The 19,064-nt window shown below is 41.6% G+C and overlaps 1 protein-coding gene across 5 annotated transcripts in view; it reads left to right on the top strand.

The window, feature by feature from the left end:
- Positions 1 to 19,064, top strand: part of ERG (ETS transcription factor ERG) — a 109,877-nt gene that overhangs the window by 66,445 nt on the left and 24,368 nt on the right. For all 5 annotated transcript variants that reach the window (XM_065875755.1, XM_065875756.1, XM_065875759.1 and 2 more), the window contains one exon: positions 1,125 to 1,276. In XM_065875755.1, the coding sequence (XP_065731827.1) occupies positions 1,125 to 1,276 (152 nt within the window). The remainder of the gene's footprint in view (positions 1 to 1,124; positions 1,277 to 19,064) is intronic.

Below are 19,064 nucleotides of genomic sequence, written 5' to 3'. Positions count from 1 at the left end.
TTCCAGTCTCACTTAAAAATTTATATTCCCCTTTTTTCTTTTTTTAGAAAGGCAGGTTTGTCTTTGTCCAAGGCGCCATGGCTGTCTTAACGAACAGCAGCCCTGTGAGCTGTTCCCCAAGGCCCAGCAGCTGACTCCTTTCTGCAGGCGCATAGCTGGTTTCCCTCCCCCCAATCCTAGTCCTACAGGGCTGCTGGGGTCCCCTGTCCTTCTCCCTCCTTTGATCTTCCTGCCTGCACCTAAGCCAGGAACACTGGGGGCCTTCAAACTCTGTGTCTAAAGATTGGCTGCAGGGATTTGAAATTGAGCACAAGGATTTCGTTCTGAGCTTGTGAAGAGGCATGCACTCTAGGATAAACCTTGCTGAGGGTCGTCTCCCAGCATCTGTGTGCGTGGCCTGTTTACAGTCACACAGGGAGAACAAGCGCCAGTTCCCTGCTCCTTGCAAGTGTTTCCAGTCAGTTGTCACGGAAGGGGGTTTGACACGACAGTTTCAGAAGGAGCTGGCTGGAGAAATAGAAGCCAGGTGGCAGCTTTGCTTCCCACGTGCCTGCCCTCTGCTTCCACTGAGCAGGGGCACTGTCTTAGTCTGCTCGGGCTGCCATCACAAAATACCATGGACTGGTGCGGTGTGTGGGGGGGGTGCCTAAATAACAGTTCTGTAGACTGGAAGTCAAAGATCAAGTTGCCATGCTGGCAGGGTTGATGTCTGGAGACAGCTCTCTTCTTGGGCGGAGGATGGCCACTTTCTCACTATAAACTCAGTGGCAAAGAGGAGAGAGACAGAGACAGAGAGAGGTATCTGGTCTCTTTGTCTTCTTATAAGGGCCACTAATCCCATCATAGGGGCCTCACCCTCAGTACCTTGTGTAAACTTAATTATCTCCCCAAGGCCCCACCTCCAAATGCCATCACGTGGGGATTAAAGCTTCAAAATATAAATTTGGAAGAAACACAGCCATTCAGTTCATCACAGACACTGCATTTGTCTTTTCACAGTCTCCTCCCCCTTCCTCACACCCCTCCACCTTGCCCCTCCTTGCTTCTCTGGGTATCATGCGGAGACAGGGAGGAGGGCTCTGGGTTGCCGCAATAATGGAAGGATGTGTCTTCTTCCCCTCCAGGAACTCCCCCGATGAATGCAGCATGGCCAAAGGAGGGAAGATGGTGGGTAGCACGGACACTGTCGGGATGAATTACAGCGGCTACATGGAGGAGAAGCATATGCCGCCCCCAAACATGACCACGAACGAGCGCCGAGTTATCGTCCCAGCAGGTCAGAGGCTCGGTCAGCGACCCACGCCTTCCTAGAACTTCATTGGGCTCTCTCTTCTTGCCCTTGGCATTGGTCACCCTCCACTGCCTGGAGCAATGGTTGTAAATGGAAGCCGGCAGAAGTTGGTCCACCCACAGTGAAATGTTCACTGCTCTGTGTGTGTGTGTGTGTGTGTGAAAGAGAGAGAGAGAGAGAGAGAATCCATGAAAAGTGACCTCTCTAAGGAAGAATTGGCTTTTCTCTGAGGTTATTTGGTGTTAAATATCCTTCCTTTTATGAGGTGCTATTTATAATAGAAGGTAGGCTTTAAAAGTTTTTTTTTATCTAGCAAAATTAACAGTTGGGAGCCCTATATTGTTTGATCTCAAACTCTGAAATTCCAGCTATCACTGACCTATAACACAGACTCTGAGAGCCAGAAAAATTCTTTACCAGAAGTAGTTCTAAACCCAAGCCAAAGCAATGGCTCTGGATTTGAGGAAAATGCCAGGAATTTATTTATTTAGCAAAACTAAAGGTAATAGGAAGGATGCCTTAAACCTCCTCAGAGGAAATGCAATACATAAAACCAAAAATATCACCACAATAGCAATGGTGACAACTCAGTGGGTCCTGACTCTATATAAGGTATTTGGTGAGCGATGTGCAGACATAGAAAGTTTGGTGTCATGAAATCTTGGGAAATAGGTAGTGTCTTTGTCACAAGTGCCCTGATGAGGAAACTGAAGCTTGGAGAGGTCAGCCTGCAGTTAATAAGAGGCCGAGTTAGAGCTCAGGCCCTTCTGACTCCTTCGTTCTCTTCCTTTCGGGGGGGAGGGGGGTTGGAATGAATCTCAGCCCTTTGCAGTAGCCCTGCCGGTTCCCTCCCATCACCCACTGCAGCCACCTGGTCCCCCTCTTGTTCTGCCTCAGGGGCTGAACTGGCTGTCGCCTCAGCCCGAAACCCCCTTGGTTCCAGGGAGTTCTGTCCTTCACCGGGGCTCTGTGCAAACATCTCTTCAGAAGCCTTTCCTGACCACTCCATCCAGAATCGCCCCCTCCCCACTCTACCCAGTGACTCTCAACCCCCCACCTGCCTCATTTTCCTTTATTGCCTTTATTCCCATCTGTCACTATAGTGGACATTTATGTGAAAGCTCTCTTATTATCTCCTCCCTCAATAGAATGTAAGCCCCACAAAGGCCCTACCTCCATGGCCAGGTGCAGTACCTAGTGTGTACTAGGTGCTCAATGAATATTAACTGAGGGAGGAATGGATGAAGGGGTGCCTAGCCACTGGGTAGTCCTGTCCGGGCTGCCCCTTGTTGCTGGAGTAATAAGAGGTGTGCATGGGTGAGGTTGGTGCAAACTTGATTCTCCCTTGCCGCAGAAGTCACCTCTATTCGTCTCCATGAAGTGTGATGGCAGACGGGTTCAAATCCCCTCCGTGACGTGATTCCCACCCCTGCCCCTCCTTCTGCATCAGGTCACATCCAGTGGACTTCTGTTCCCGTTGCTTTCCGAACAGGAGAGTTCAGAGTGCAGAGTCCTTGGCAAAACCTCTGACTTGGGTTCATGGACTGGGTTTCTCTTCAGGGTTGTCACTGTGTGGCTTTGCAGCAAAATGATTTGATGCAGTTATAGGTACGAAAGGGATCATCCATCCCTGATCTGGAAGCACACGTTGTAAGGCTTTTATAGGAGACAGTGGAGAGAGTCTCAGTTGCACCGTATGAGAGGGACAAAGCTGGTTTTCATGTTTCTTGACAGACAGTTGGCATTTATGCAGAGGGCATGTATTTGGTTTGATCGTGGGAACTAAGCTGCATTCCTGAGACCCATTACTTGTTACTGAGACTTAGAACAGGAGGCATTTCCTGTTGAATGGGAAAAAATATGGAAGGGCAGATGTCCGAGATGCCCATCCGGGATGTGTGGTACCTAAAAAAGGCTTGAGAACAGACATGTGCCTGGAGAGGACTGGAAGGGCAGGGATGCTGTTGCCTTGGACACTGGCTGACGCTGAACGGGATGACATAGAAACCCAGAGGATGTCCGCCCAAGCCCATCTCACCCTTTGCCTTCCTCCTTAAGAAAGTATTTTCTTCAGTTTACGCAAAACAAAGTCTTTTTAGTTCTCTAAGGTGAGAGAATCAATCTGAGGAGAGGCCCATGTTAAAGATGCTTATCTGGGTTCCGTGTAGAATCGCAGACCCAGGAGCTAAGCCTGGTGCCATTATATGCTTTTAACTGACGAGGTCCTATTTCTGTCCTGCCAGCAATAGCCTTTGATGTCATCAGTATCCTTTCCAGTAGGGCCAGACTTGCGGCTTCCTATGTGAAATAAACTGTTTAGAAAACAGGAGAGATATTTACATGGGAAAGAGGCAAAGAAGCAATTGAATCAAGTCAAAGCATCCACCATTTGTGATCTATGTAGTAGGTGCTCATTAAATGTCAGTCGGTTGGGTGGAAGCCAGGTTGCACAGATTGGCTCATATTAAGTTTCTGTGTAAAGGCTGGTTTCATCTCCTGAAGAAAGTCCTCTTTCAGCTGTTCCCTCCTTTGGTTGCTTCATGCCAATGCAGAGGCAGTTATTCAGTTAACAGGGTTTGTAAGAGGGCTCATTGTGGCTGGTTTTGCAAGTTGTGAGTCTTTCAGTTATTGGTCAAGCCTCCTGTGTGTGTGTTCATACACAGACACACAGATGAACACACACACACAGAGCTGCGTTGCACAATCCAGAAAATTCCCCAGCGTAGAGATGGCAGGACGTGGGGACCACTCTGTCAGCTGCTGCCTCTGTACCTTAGGCCCCAGCTCTGGGATCCAGGCACCTCACTTGGGCACATTTTGAGTGTAGAGAACTCCGTATACTTAGGTAGAATTCTCCAAACCTGGTTCTGACTGGTTCATATAGTTCCTACTACATAAACACATTGATTGGCACTCATAAGTGCAAATCAAAAAGATAACCAACCCCCCCCCAAAAAAAAATAACCCATTATTTGCTCTGAAGCACTTGCACCATCGATCACCTACATACTGACATTCATGTCCTAGACCTAAAAATGGTCCTGACACACACCGGCCCGAAGATGGTGTGTTAGCAAGAAGAAACAGCAGAACTTGGGGTATTGTCTGTGTTCAGATCGGGCTCTTGTACCTGAATTCCTCACTTCTCAAAGCTCCTGGTTTTGAGACTCACTGTCTTTACCTCAAAAGCTTTAAAGAAACTCATAAAATAACCCTAATGAATAAATGTATACCTTCATTGGATATATTTACACTCTCTCCTTGTTTCAAAATGGATTTAAGAAAGCTCACACAAATATAAATAAAGGAACAAGACAGAATCCATATTCAGAGTAAACGGATAGAGAACAGGGGCTAAAGCAAGAACTTAACAGACGGTGAAACCAGGAGGGGGGTTTGTATGTTTGTGTATATATGTATGTATTTTTAACGCAAACTTTTAAATCCTGCACAGTTGCAGAAAGTGGGTGTTATTTGGGTCCAAAGTGTCAGCAGGCTGTGTGAAGGTGCCTCCATCAATACATGCCTCAGTGTCCCTAGAATAAAAAGAAAACAAATGGGGGAAAGACGGCCCAGCTATTAATTCTGAGTCTAGGGAAAAATGTGTTCCTTGGTTTATTGTAGGTGGGTAACAGGGAAGTCACAAGAAAAATAGTAGAGCTGCCAGACATTCTAGGAAACCCTGGCTTACACCTGTCATCCTGGCAAGGTTGGTGATTGTGCCCCTCCCCCTCAAAGTGTAGTAGTTAGACAATACATCACACCTGTTCTTTCTTTCTCTCTCTTCCTCCCTTCATTTTTTCCTTCCTCCCTTCCTTCCTTCCTTCTTTCCTCCCTCTTTCTTTTTCTTTCTTTCTTTCTTTTTCTTTCTTTCTCTTTCTTTCTTTCTTTCTTACTTTCTTTCTTTCTTTCTCTTTCATCATCTATCCATCATCTATTCTTTCTATCATCTGTATATCTATCATTTATCTATATCTGTCTATCAGTTATATATCTGTCTCTATCATTTATATCTATATATCATACCTGTCTGTCTGTCTATCTATCTATTTGGTGTGAATATCTGTATATCTGGGTCTACATCTCAGGGGGTTGGGCTGTTTCTCATGTTCACAGCTGTAGATCAAAGTATCATTCAGTGAAATCAGTCTTAATAAGAGGAGCCCTGACATGGGACCCAGTTAAATGGCTCTTTGCTGGCTCAGCTTAATTTGGAGGCTGACTGGGAAATGTTTCTCCCAAGTGTGACCAGAACCACTTGCATCAGGGTTCCCTGGGAGACTTATGATTTAAAAATGCCCATCTCTAAATTTTATGAATCCTGGCGTGGGGGTGAGGATTTTACATAGTTAACACATTCCTGTGTGATTTTCATAAATTATAAGGTTTGAGGTGCTCTTAGCTAGAGAGAAGACACTAAATAAATTTTGCTTTCATACACCTTCATTATTTGAAATAAAGGCATCATTTAGAAAAGGAAGTTGGCAAAAGAAAGAATTGTCCTAAAGCTTTTCCCTTCAGATGTGTTTTGGGGGCTGTCATTGGCTGGCACAATAAATTCTGTAAAGGTCCTGCATCAAGGCACTCACGGGGAAATACAGGGCCATTTCAGGCACAAAACACAGTGTGAGAGCTGAGGAAGAAGCCCCGCAGCTCCATTCACTGGTGGCAGTGCTGAGCTCCGTTCAGACAGATCAGATCAAGCGCAATACTCAGCCTTATACATTTTACTGTGCTCACATCAACAGCCGAGACAACTCAGGGACAACCCGGGAATCTGACTTCCAGGTGGTATTTCCAATTCTTCTTCACCAAGGCTGTGAACACAGATCGAGTTTTAGAAAGCATGGGTCCCCATTGTACAATGGAACTAATATGTTCTAGAGAACGTAAGTTTTGTGATGTCTGATGAAGCCCCTGCAGCTTCTGACGCTGTCCCTCCATGTGCTGGGTGGCCTCCGGCAGTCACTGTTATTTCTTTGGCCTTGACAATATGCTCAGCCATGTGCTAACTGAGAGAGCTGGCAAAGAGTAAGGCACGGTCTTCATCCACTTTTCTTCAGAGTTGCAGAACGCTGACCAAAATGCAACAGAACCTCTGGTTTCAGCAGCTTACATCATTTTGAGAAGATTTTTCTTTTTCTTTATTTTTATTCCCTAAAATGGGTGCTAAGGCATGGGGCTTTTCAAACACTTCTATTTTTTTTTTTTTTTTTTTTCGGTACGCGGGCCTCTCCCTGTTGTGGCCTCTCCGTTGCGGAGCACAGGCTCCGGACGCGCAGGCTCAGTGGCCATGGCTCATGGGCCCAGCCGCTCCGCGGCATGTGGGATCCTCCCGGACCGGGGCACGAACCTGCATCGGCAGGCAGACTCTCAACCACTGCGCCACCAGGGAAGCCCAAACACTTCTATTTTTATTTTCTAAATATCCACTTTGAGTACAAATGCTCTTGGGAGTCAGAAGTCTCAGAGACAAAAGGTTGCCAATTCATCTTTTAACTGGCTCCTTGTCTGCATCCATTCATCCATCCATCCATCCATCCATCCATTCATTCATTCATTTACTGAGCACTTAGAATATTCTAGTCACCAAGGATAAAAGCTCTTATGTGATTTAAAACCCCCTGTTCCTGGCCCCCAAACACACATGGCTAGAACTTCTTGTATTGTGTCTTCCTCAGGCCCTCCCTGCTGGGTAACTTCTACTCAATGCGTGAGGTATTTACTGGGTACTTGCTACTCTCACACCAGTCACAGAGGAAATGACCAAAGCCTGTGAGAAGCAGATAAGACCCAGCCACATGAAGTTAAGTAATTTGTGACAGCAGAGAGTATGATTAAGAGCTCAAATGAGTGATTCAGACATGTTTCAAAATAGCTGAGGAACAAGATGACTGTAAACATGACTAGTAAAGAAAAGCTTCCTTTGTTCCCTGATGACAAGATTTCTAAATCCCTTTGCAGCCTCCACCCTGTCCTGCCCTCCAGTCACATCATTCTCCTGTGCTGTGTTGTCACAAGTGTCCTCGCCCATGCTGTTCCCTCTCATGGAATGCCCTTCCTCTCTCTGCTAACAAATCCTTCTCACTTTTCAAGGCATCTTTGAAATCCACCTTGTCTAGGAAGCCATCCTTGATCTGCTGGCACCTTCATTGCTTCTCTGCCAACGTCTTACCAATTCTTTCATCGCCACACTTTATTTGGTTTTATACTATATTCTATAATGCATCTGTATACTGGACATAGCATTTAATTCCATGAAGGATTTGAGATGCCTTGTGAACTAAACTACTGGTAATCATGTGAACCAAGCTACTGATCAGTTAGAAACTGATGTTTGTTTGTATGAGATCAGTACTAAGGCAATTACAAATATTAATGGAAAACCAAGGTCACATGAAGGAAGAATGCAGCCATTTTGGCCACAAGCTTGGCCCAGATGCTGTAGCTAATCTTCCAGTATGGCTCTGAGCATCCTGGTGGCCAGTGTAAAAAGAGCCATTTGGGGAATTAATGCCTGTTTTCAAAAAAGTTTCACAGGGAAGGCAATATTTTTATTGGTGCAGAATCCTAAAAGCAGGATCCCTGGACTTAATGTTCGGGCTTCACTGAGGCTACAGTCATGACCACCATCCTGCCTCAGTGGCAGTACCATGTAGTGCCAGCCTGCTTCTTGTGACATCCTCCACGGACAGAGTGAGTTACATTAGCGAACAGCTCAGTGCAGACAGAGAGCGTACGCCCAGTGTGAGTCTTTGCTGGTCTGGTTTCTTAGAAAGTCAGGATTTTGAGTTTTCAGAGTGGCAGAAGGCTCTCATCACCTGCACACGGTCCTTTCTACATAGGACATCTCCAAGCTGGGCTTGAAAGCAGACGAATAACAAGCAATAGAAGAATACACTCTCCAACCAAGCCCAGATGACCAACATATTACTACGATTTAATCTTATTAGAGTTAGTTATTTATAAGCCTGTCTGTTCTATTCGATTGTGAGCATCCTGAGTTGGTGATTAGGTCTTTTGCATATTCTTCACCACCAGCCAAAGCAGCAAGCTCGTGGCCCGTGTGCGGAAGTCAGTAAACATGCATTTATTTGAGTGAATGGGAATCCGGCTTTAGTTAGTGGGAACCACAGAATCACAGGAGACGGATGTACAAGATTCTTGGTGATCTTCGTTCAGCTTTGTATTAGGCAGGGTTCTCCAAAGAAGCAGAACCAATCTTTCTCTCTCTCTGTCCCCCTCTCCCTGTCTGTGCTTTACTCAGTCTCACAATTCAGATGCTGGTATCTTCTGGAAACACCCTCACGGACACACCCAGAAATAATGTTTAACTAAATATCTAGGCATCCCATGATCTAGTCAAGTGGAAACATACAATCAACTATCATAAAACTCTTAAACATGAGAAAATCGAGCCCTAGGGAGGTGAAACAACTTTCCCGAGGACACACGCGGAGATGGGTGAGACCAGAGCCAATTCCAAGGCCTGTGCTCATTTATACTTAAAGAACTTCTTGGTAAAGCTACACATTTCTTTTTTTTTTTTTAATGGAAGTATAGTTGATTTACAATATTGTGTTAGTTTCAGGTATATAACACAGTGATTCAGTATTTTTGAAGTTTATACTCCATGATAGGTTATTATAAGATAATGGGTATTATTCCCTGTGCTATACAGTCTATCCTTGTTGCTTATCTGTTTTATACATAAAAGTTTGTATCTGTTAATCCCACACCCTTAATTTGTACCCCTCCTTCCCTTTCCCCTTTGGTAACCACACATTTGTTTTCTATAAACTATACATTTCTTTATTTTACTTTGTCATGCCTCTAAACACTTCCAAAGATCTCTCCCATTATGTCTGCATTATGGAATGTGTTTCTATAAGCTTCTGGTTACGATTTTTTATGCTAAGTCAAGCAACTAAACAACCAGCCCAACTAAAAGTTAAATCCTAAAGTCAAAACTAATTATATTTTTAAACTATGAGCTGAATTGAGGAAACTGCCATTGGGTTATACGTGTGACTGAAATGATAAAGACAGAAATAGCAACAGTCACCATCTGTTGGGTGCACACTGTTGTCAGGCAGCTGGCCATGTTCTTTATTAAAAAGGGATTATCTCACTTAAATCCCACAACTATCCTGTGGTCTAGGGACTATTTATTATTCTCACTTTACAGATAAGGAAATTAAAGCTAGGGAAAATAAGATAGTAGCCCAAGATGTCCTAGCCAATGACGTGAAGAGCCAGAATTCTAACCCAGTTCTGTCTGAATCCATAGTCTGAGCTCTTATTCCTATCCTACATGATCAAAAATGTCCAGGAAGAACACAAGGTAATAGAATGGTGGAATAAATTTGTTAAATTGTTGTAGATTCTGAAACGGCCTTTTCAAAGGAGATGTAAGTAATAAGTCAAGGGATAAAGGAGATTTTCAAGATCGTCTGTTGCTCAGCCCGTAACCTTTACGTTTCCATGATGATAATGATTTCTCTGTTTTTCCTGAAAACCAAGAAAAGAATCGCATTGAAAATAGCTTTGATTTGGCAAGAATGGCTGGGTGGATGTTAGTAAATGTAAAAAAAAAAAAATTAAGATAGATGATTCTGGTTTGGTTCGTCCTGTACTTAAGATGCCCATGTGATACACACAAGGCAGTTCAGTGGGCCCATGTAGAGCTAGGGTTAAAATTCTTTATCATGGGTCGCTGCACGTGAGTTCTAAACTAGGCCATTTTCTAGCTCTGGGAAGGCATTTAATCTTGCTGATCCTTAGTTTTTTTGCCACTACAATAAGGATGATAGTAATGCCTACCTCATATGGTGCTGTATGGATTAAATAAGACATATGTGTGAAGTGCATAAACAGTACTTGGGTTATAGTGATGCCTCCAAAAATTGCAGCTCTTCTCTTCATATTTGGTCAGGCGTTTGGGAGAAAGTGCTAGACTCAAGGGATAAGCATGTATTACGGGTTGAATTGTTCCCCCACAGAAAAATATGTCGACGTCCTAATTTCTGGTGCCTTGGAATGTGACCTGATTTGGAAATAGAGTATTTTCAGATTTGATCAAGTCAAGATGAGGTCACAAGGGTGGGCCTAATAAAACGACTGGTGTCCTTATCAAAAGGGGACATTTGGACCCAGACATACATGGAGGGAAGATGATGTGAAGACACAGGGAGAAGGCCATGTAAAGATGGAGGCAGAGATTGGAAGGATGCAGCTGCAAGCTAAGGAACGCTGAGGATTGCCAGCCACCACCAGAATATGGAAGAGGAAAGGAAGAATTTTATCCAGAGTCCCAGAGGGAGCACAGCCTTCCTGAGAGCTTGATTTCAGACTTCTAGCCTCCAGGACTATGAGGGACCACGTTCCTGTTGTTTTAAGCCACTTAGTATGTGGTCCTCTGTTAATGACAAACCTTGGAAACCAATACAGCGTGCGTGTTGTAGTTGGAACGTGAGAGCTTAGACGCCCAGGGATATCTATGAAGTGAGGAGAATGGAGGACCGAGGACAAAACTCCAGGGACACCAACGTTTAAAGAGGGGCAAAGAAAGAAAACCCAAGCAGGGAGAGACTTTGAAATGGAACAAGTCGCTCTATTTCTAAAACATGATGGGCATAAGCAGCGTTGTCACAGAATAACTAAGGGGAGGTAATGGGGGAACAAATAAAGAAAACCAAAATCCCCAAACTAGATAATCCACTCAAGAGGAGTTAAGAATGTCTCCATCCACTGAAATATTTTGGCATGTCAGAGTTTCAAAGGTATCTTTAGAGCCCAAGAAAAATAATGTAGTCATGTATGTTTTGAATAAAATACATAATGGAATTGTTGATTCTCAGAGAGTTTAAAGTAGGCACATTTTTTTTTTTACAGTTTTTATGCTGTAGGGTATTGAACAATTCATATGTACAATTAACTTTTGACAGTTGATTAATTAATAAATGAATGAAGTGGAGCATAGTGTGAGCTAGGTTGACAGCTGCATTGAAAATGGAAAAGTTTTAGAAAGATAGATCAGTGGAACAGGATAGAAAGCCCAGAGATAAACCCACGCACATATGGACACCTTATCTTTGATAAAGGAGGCAGGAATGTACAGTGGAGAAAGGACAGCCTCTTCAATAAATGGTGCTGGGAAAACTGGACAGGTACATGTAAAAGTATGAGATTAGATCACTCCCTAACACCATACACAAAAATAAGCTCAAAATGGATTAAAGACCTAAATGTAAGGCCAGAAACTATCAAACTCTTAGAAGAAAACATAGGAAGAACACTCTATGACATAAATCACAGCAAGATCCTTTCTGACCCACCTCCTAGAGTAATGGAAATAAAAACAAAAATAAACAAATGGGACCTAATGAAACTTCAAAGCTTTTGCACAGCAAAGGAAACCATAACCAAGACCAAAAGACAACCCTCAGAATGGGAGAAAACATTTGCAAATGAAGCAACTGACAAAGGATTAATCTCCAAAATTTACAAGCAGCTCATGCAGCTCAATAACAAAAAAACAAACAACCCCATCCAAAAATGGGCAGAAGATCTAAATAGACATTTCTCCAAAGAAGATATACAGAATGCCAACAAACACATGAAAGAATGCTCAACATCATTAATCATTAGAGAAATGCAAATCAAAACTACAATGAGATATCATCTCACACCAGTCAGAATGGCCATCATCAAAAAATCTAGAAACAATAAATGCTGGAGAGGGTGTGGAGAAAAGGGGACACTCTTGCACTGCTGGTGGGAATGTGAATTGGTTCAGCCACTGTGGAGAACAGTATGGAGGTTCCTTAAAAAACTACAAATAGAATTACCATATGACCCAGCAATCCCACTACTTGGCATATACCCTGAGAAAACCAAAATTCAAAAAGAGTCATGTACCAGAATGTTCATTGCAGCTCTATTTACAATAGCCAGGACATGGAAACAACCTAAGCGCCCATCATCAGATGAATGGATAAAGAAGATGTGGCACATATACACAATGGAATATTACTCAGCCTTAAAAAGAAATGAAATTGAGCTATTTGTAATGAGATGGATAGACCTAGAGTCTGTCATACAGAGTGAAGTAAGTCAGAAAGAAAAAGACAAATACCGTATGCTAACACATATATATGGAATTTAAGGGAAAAAAATGTCATGAAGAACCTAGGGGTAAGATAGGAATAAAGACGCAGACCTACTGGAGAACGGACTTGAGGGTATGGGGAGGGGGAGGGGTGAGTTTTGACAGGGCGAGAGAGAGTCATGGACATATACACACTAACAAACGTAGTAAGGTAGATAGCTGGGGGGAAGCAGCCGCAAGGCACAGGGATATTAGCTCGGTGCTTTGTGACAGCCTGGAAGGGTGGGATGGGGAGAGTGGGAGGGAGGGAGACGCAAGAGGGAAGACATATGGGAACATATGTATATGTATAGCTGATTCACTTTGTTATAAAGCAGAAACTAACACACCATTGTAAAGCAATTATACCCCAATAAAGATGTTTAAAAAAAAAAAAAAAAAAAAAGAAAATGGAAAAGTTTTAAAGTAAATGGGTAAAAAATATGCAGAGAAGACTCTTGGTTCTAATAAAATATTGAACTTAAAAGGATCTCTTGTGGAGCACCTGGAAATTATGCATAGAATCTAACGTCCTTTTAAATGCATAGCTGAACTGAGAAGAAAGTCAGTGAATTTCTTAGGGACTAAAAAAAAGGGGGGAACTGAGAACAGGGCAGCCCATTCTCACGTTGTCACCTGGTTGCCTTAGGTGGCATGAATGGGGGTGGGGTTCCAATGTCTATAATACAGAGATTTGGGTTTTAAAGGTTAATTAGGGGCAGGAAATGAGATCTTGGTCTTGCACAAAGCAGGAATTGGACATGATCCCTCCCCTATACACACATGCACACAACTGTGTGGTCCAACAATCCTGAGTCAGAAATTAACCATTGAAAAGTAGTTATGAGCTAGTGATAACCTTGGGCACCTGGAGGAAGTAAGTACAAAATCTTCCTGGAGAAGCTTGCCTTCAATCCAGGCTTTACAGAATTCCTACAAAGACCCACAGAAAATGATTCTGCAACCCCAAATTTTGAAAACAGGAAGAAACAATCTACCAAGACCAAGATTCAGCAGAAACAACAGATTAAACCCTGAAGAATATTAGATAATTGAAGTATGATAGAGAATATAAAGTGAATAAATTTAAAAGTGACTAGATACATAAAAGAAGGAACCAAAAAAGAGAGGAAGAAGATATTATGGAAAAGAATAGATAATCTTGAGGAAGAAACAATAGAATTTCTAGAAACACAAAACAGTATTCAAAATTCAGCGTCAAAAAATACCAAAAACTCAGTAGATGGATTAAGCAGTTGATCTGAAAAAAAGAGTGAATTAGAGAAGGGAGACTTGAGATTGTTTTCAGAGTGCAGCACATGACAAAGGGGTAGAAAATGAGAAAAAAAGTCAACAGTTGGGAAGGACTCATAGTAATGTCTTATGTAGATCTAATAGAAGTTCCAGCAAGAGAAAATAAAAAGAACGGAAGAGATGAAATATTGGAAGAGATAAAAGCTAAGACTTTCCCAAAATTGGTGGACAAAACCATTCTCCAAATACAGGAAACACCAGTCAGAGAAGGGTAAATAAGAATTCATCTTCTCTAATTACATTATGGTAAGACTGAAGAACACCAAAGACAAAGTACTTTAGAGCCAGCACTAAAGAAAAAAGACAGACTATCTGAAAATAATGACAGTTATGAGGACAGCAGACTTCTCAACAACAAAACAGGGCACAGAGGGGCAGTAGAAGAAAATCTCCAGTGAGCTGGGAGAAACTGACAAAACTCTAGTTACCTTCTGGGCTCTTAACCTTTCTTTTTTTACCTTTTACAGACTCTAATAAGGTGGAATAAAAATACTGGCCAACATTATCTTATAAGGATGAATGACTAGTGTTGAGGGTTCCTAAATTCCTTCCATTCTTTGGGAGAAGGACATTTGGTGATTAACTTTAGATTTTGTTTAAAGATTAACAAGTAGAGAAACAAAAAAGGAACAAAGAAAAATAGATCAATCCAATCAGGTATTTGGAAAGGAGAAATAAAGAACAGCCATAGCAATAATAGCAAGAGTAAAGTGGTAGAAATCAGATATATCAGTAACAATAAATGTAAGTAGACCAAACTTGCCATTAAAGACAGAAAGTGATGAAGTAGATTTTTAAAAATTATTCTAAAGTTAGTTATGTGTATACTATTTACACAAACATCTAACACAGAGAAGGAATGACAGCAAATAGATGGGATAAGATATAGTAGCTAAATTTCAGTCAAAATAAAGCTGACGAGACTGGAAACAGAAAGCAGAAAACATTACTGGAGAAAGTTGAGGGTTATCACATAATAAAAACAGTTTACATTTATGAAGAATATATAACAGTGATAAAGTTGTATATACCTAATAGCATAGCCTCAAAATACATAAAGAACTGTACAGAGAAATAGACAAATCCACCTTAGTGAGAGATTTAAATTTGCCTTTCTCAGTCTTTGATAGATCGATGACATGAAAATTATATATGCATTACTAATTTTGATCTAGTGGTTATTCATAGAAACCTGCACTCAACAATTAGAAGATAAGCCTTCTTTTTAAGCATGGTCAATTTGCAGAAATTGGCCACCAGAGGAGTAACAACCAGTATTCAAAAAATCAGTATCTTGTACCTCCTTCACTGGCCAAAGTGCCATAAAATTAGAAATCAGTAATTATCAAAACAATAACTGAGCCCCATTCATAGTATGGAGATGAAAAGTTTCAGAAGTAACCTTGATGTAGGCTCTTTACTTGAGCTCAAATTTCAATTTCTTGTGGAGTGAAGCTCAAATGTGAGCTAGTTCTCTTTATTAAGCTTCTTTATAAATGTAAAGTCTGTTCCAATGAGGAGGCAACATGCTAAATCTTATTTTTGCAGGCTTCTGAGTGTGTGGGTCAGCAGACTGGCAGGCTCACCAAGGTCTGGTTTTATAAACAAAGACCTCATAGGATTTTGATATGATTCAGAAGTACATTTTATTTTTGTTGGTATTTTTTCATTACCAAGGGTGATTTTTCTTTCTGGAAGCCAATATTTTACATTGATATTGTTCAAGAAAAATGACACTCAGAGCTTATATTATCACCACTTTGATTCTTGCTTAATCTTGCTTTTATTCATTCCTCTGGGGTGGGGTTGGGGGTCTCTGAAACAGGATGTTTGCCTACACGAGGTATTTTGTTTCAAGAAGGCACAGTATGTCTTCAGCAATGCAATATCCTTTTGCTTAATTTAAATATCTACTTAATATTTTCCTGGCAGCAGTGGAACTCTACTAGGGCAGAATCCAGTTTCAGGGAAATGTAAAAAAAATGTTCAACCCTAATCCCACCCACTGCTTGTCCCTCCTCCCCCTGCTTCCCCACCCAAACCTTAAACAGTACAACTCTGCTTTGCTTTTATTTATTGTTTTAATCCCAGTTTACTGAAATAGCATTTGTAAAACTTTTGGATATTAACCATGTAATCTAAGATACAATTAAGAAACTGCAGAGAGAGAGATGGCTTCCTGTTTCTTTTACCCTGTACCATGGGGGTTTACCATTTTGATGTCCACAAAATGTGGAGTGATGACACAGATGTTTTCAAAACAATTGGACTGGAGGGCTGAAAACAAAACAACTTATCTGTAGTGGCTCTTGGTTCATCTCACAGAAGCACCTCCGAAAACTTCTTAAAATAAAGTGATAAATCAGACTTTTGTGTTTAGAGGAAGAGGCTGACCCTGTGATAATAGCTTGTTTATTTCATTTTAGCAGAGTTTGCAATGCAAAATCCAGTGCGTGGTTGCATTATTGCTCTGTAATGTGTTATTGTTGGCAAAGTGCTTTCACATACATTATCTCATTTACTTTTCTCTTTCCCTAACATTTCACTTAATTACCCACAGAAAAAAGAAAACAAATTCTAGAGAGGTTAACTTTTACATCTAAAGAAGGGTTGAATCAGAGCCCAAATATGGGTATTCTGGCTCCCAATAAAGCCTTTTATTTGATCACCAACTTTGCTGTGCTTGATGTAACTTAAGACATTCTTTGATTCCTCAGACATTTTCAATGACTCTGAAATTCCTAGATCATAAAGTCTAGCCTTCTTAGCAAGATCCTCAAGGCTCTCCTTGATCTGTCTCCAACTTTCATTTCCATCCTCCTATGTCTCTGTGCTCCCTCTTAAACCCTCCACTCCTGCCACACCAAACTTCTCACATGTCCCTCAAAACCATCAGATATTTCATACCTCTGTGGGTGTGAAGCTGGGCTCAAGCTGTTCCCCTAAACTAAAGGTCTTCTCTGCTTTTGTCACCCTACTTCTGTCAAAATCCTTTTTGTTAATGCAGGCTCAAGCCAAACCCTTCTGGTGAAGCCTTTCCCTTTTTTCCTTGTTGGGATCAGTTGCTGCTTCTCTGTACTCCCGTCCTGCTTGGATAACACAGATTTCATTCTGCTTTGTGGGTTGTCTTCATGGCTGCCTACCTCGGTAGATTCTCAGCATCTTTGTCTTGGCCAATTCTGAAGTACTTGTGTATATTGTAAATGCTCAATAACTCAGTTAAATTCAGCTTAGTCATTATCCTATGGGTCCTTGGAGGCTACACATTGTTTTATAAATGTCCATCAACAGATGAATGGATAAAGAAGATGTGGTACAAATATACAATGGAATACTACTCAGAACAAAATAATGCCATTTGCAGCAACATGGATGCAACTAGAGATTATCATATTAAGTGAAGTAAGTCAGAAAGAGAAAGACAAATACCATATGATATCACTTATATGTGGGATCTAAAATAGGACACAAATGAACTTATCTGCAAAACAGAAACAGACTCACAGACATGGAGAACAGACTTGCGGTTGCCAAGGGGGAGGGAGACAGGGGAAGGAAGCATTGGGAGTTTGGGATTAGCAGATGCAAACTAGTATATATAAAATAGATAACCAGTAAGGTCCTACTGTATAGCACAGGGAACTATATTCAATATCCTGTGATAAACCATATGGAAAAGAATATGAAAAAGAATGTATATATATGTATAACTGAATCATTGTGCTGTACAGCAGAAATTAACACAACATTGTAAATCAACTATACTTCAATTAAAAAAAATAATAAAATGAGCAGAAAACCACAAAAATCCAGGCTTAGTCGTGAGGTTAGGTGGTAGGTTCTGAGCTGCATCACTTTCTGGGGCAGAGGGTGTGGGATGCCACCCCTGAACAGAGGCAAAGTTGACCCTTGGTTGGAGCTCATCCTGTTGCCCCCTCCCCTTTCTCCTCCACATGCATAGTTGAGGAAAGAGATAAGGCCTTTTGAATCTTGTGGGACCTCGTGAGCTCCCTTCTGTTATGGTGGGTGGGCCAGAAGCAAGAAAACTTTGCTGACCTGTCATGGACCATGGAGGAGACCTGGAAGCTTCTACTGGGTGCTCTGTGGAGTTGAGGAGTGAGCTGGGACCCCACGCACTGACCTTAACCCTAAACAACACTGTCTGCAGTGGCACCATCCATGCCTGGTCCAGGGAGTTTGTGGGGAGCCCAGGGTGGGCTCTGCCATCAGGGCAGGGACAGGACCTCCTGTCTTTTTATCAGTTCCCTGCCCAGAGATTCACGATAAGTGCTTACACCTCAAGAGTGTGGAGGACAGACACCCAAAGCGGGTAGTGAGTGTAGGTGAGGATGCAAGCAGGGGCGAGTCCTCAAGCAGTGGGTGGTGTGTGGGTGCAGGCAGGGGGTGTGGGTTCAGGAGATGGCAGCTGGATGTGTGTAAGATGAAGGGGTTGGGGAAGGACAGGGGATGATACCTATTAAGACGGTGGGCCCCGAAACCTAAGAGTCACGTGCTTTAGGCTGAAGAGTTTGGACTTGCCCCTTGCAGACTGTTCTCTTTGCACCTGTAGAGTAGGTCCAGAGTAATGGCACCCTATGGACAAGTTGGAAAGGAACATCTCATTTACTCTTATCAAGTGACCATATTTTGTTTTTAATATTCTTTGCTTATAAATGTATAGGGCAGAAGTATGGAGATCGAATTCCAAAAGGATACAGGAGTAACCTGACTTTGTGTAATTTTATTCTTTTCAAACGAAGCAATTTCCATTAACAAACTGTAAAAGAAAGCAACATTAAAATATTATACTCTTGAAAGTTTTATAAAAACAGTTTAACAAATATATATATATTATATATATATAATCCTTTACAAAACCTTGTTTTGATTTTGAAATATAGAGAATACATTTTTAAAAATAACTTTTTAACCCAAGTATTATATGTGTATTGTAGGAAAGAGAGAAGATAAAGTTTAGTGAAAAGAAAACTTTTAAATCTCTACTGCCTTTGTTTCAGAGACAGTAGTTGCCATTTCACTGCATATCTCTCCAAAATTCTTTCCATGGATATGTTTATATTTCTTTGCAAAACATAATCTACCATAATGTTTCAAACGTTTAAATTTAATCTATTTTGAACAGTTTTCATATCAATAACTACATTCAGCAGTGTAATTTTTAGTTTCTAAATATCACAGGACTGTTCCTAAATGTACAACAACTTAACTAGTTCTCTTTCTCTGGGACATTTAGGGTGTTTCCAGTGTTTTGCTATTATAAACAACACTACAAAGAACATCCTTGAAAAT

Source organism: Phocoena phocoena, chromosome 4 (genome assembly GCF_963924675.1).
Source record: "Phocoena phocoena chromosome 4, mPhoPho1.1, whole genome shotgun sequence".
NCBI classification, from domain to species: Eukaryota; Metazoa; Chordata; class Mammalia; order Artiodactyla; family Phocoenidae; genus Phocoena; species Phocoena phocoena.
Note: the sequence above shows the minus strand (reverse complement) of the source record. Positions and strands in the feature narration are given on the sequence as shown.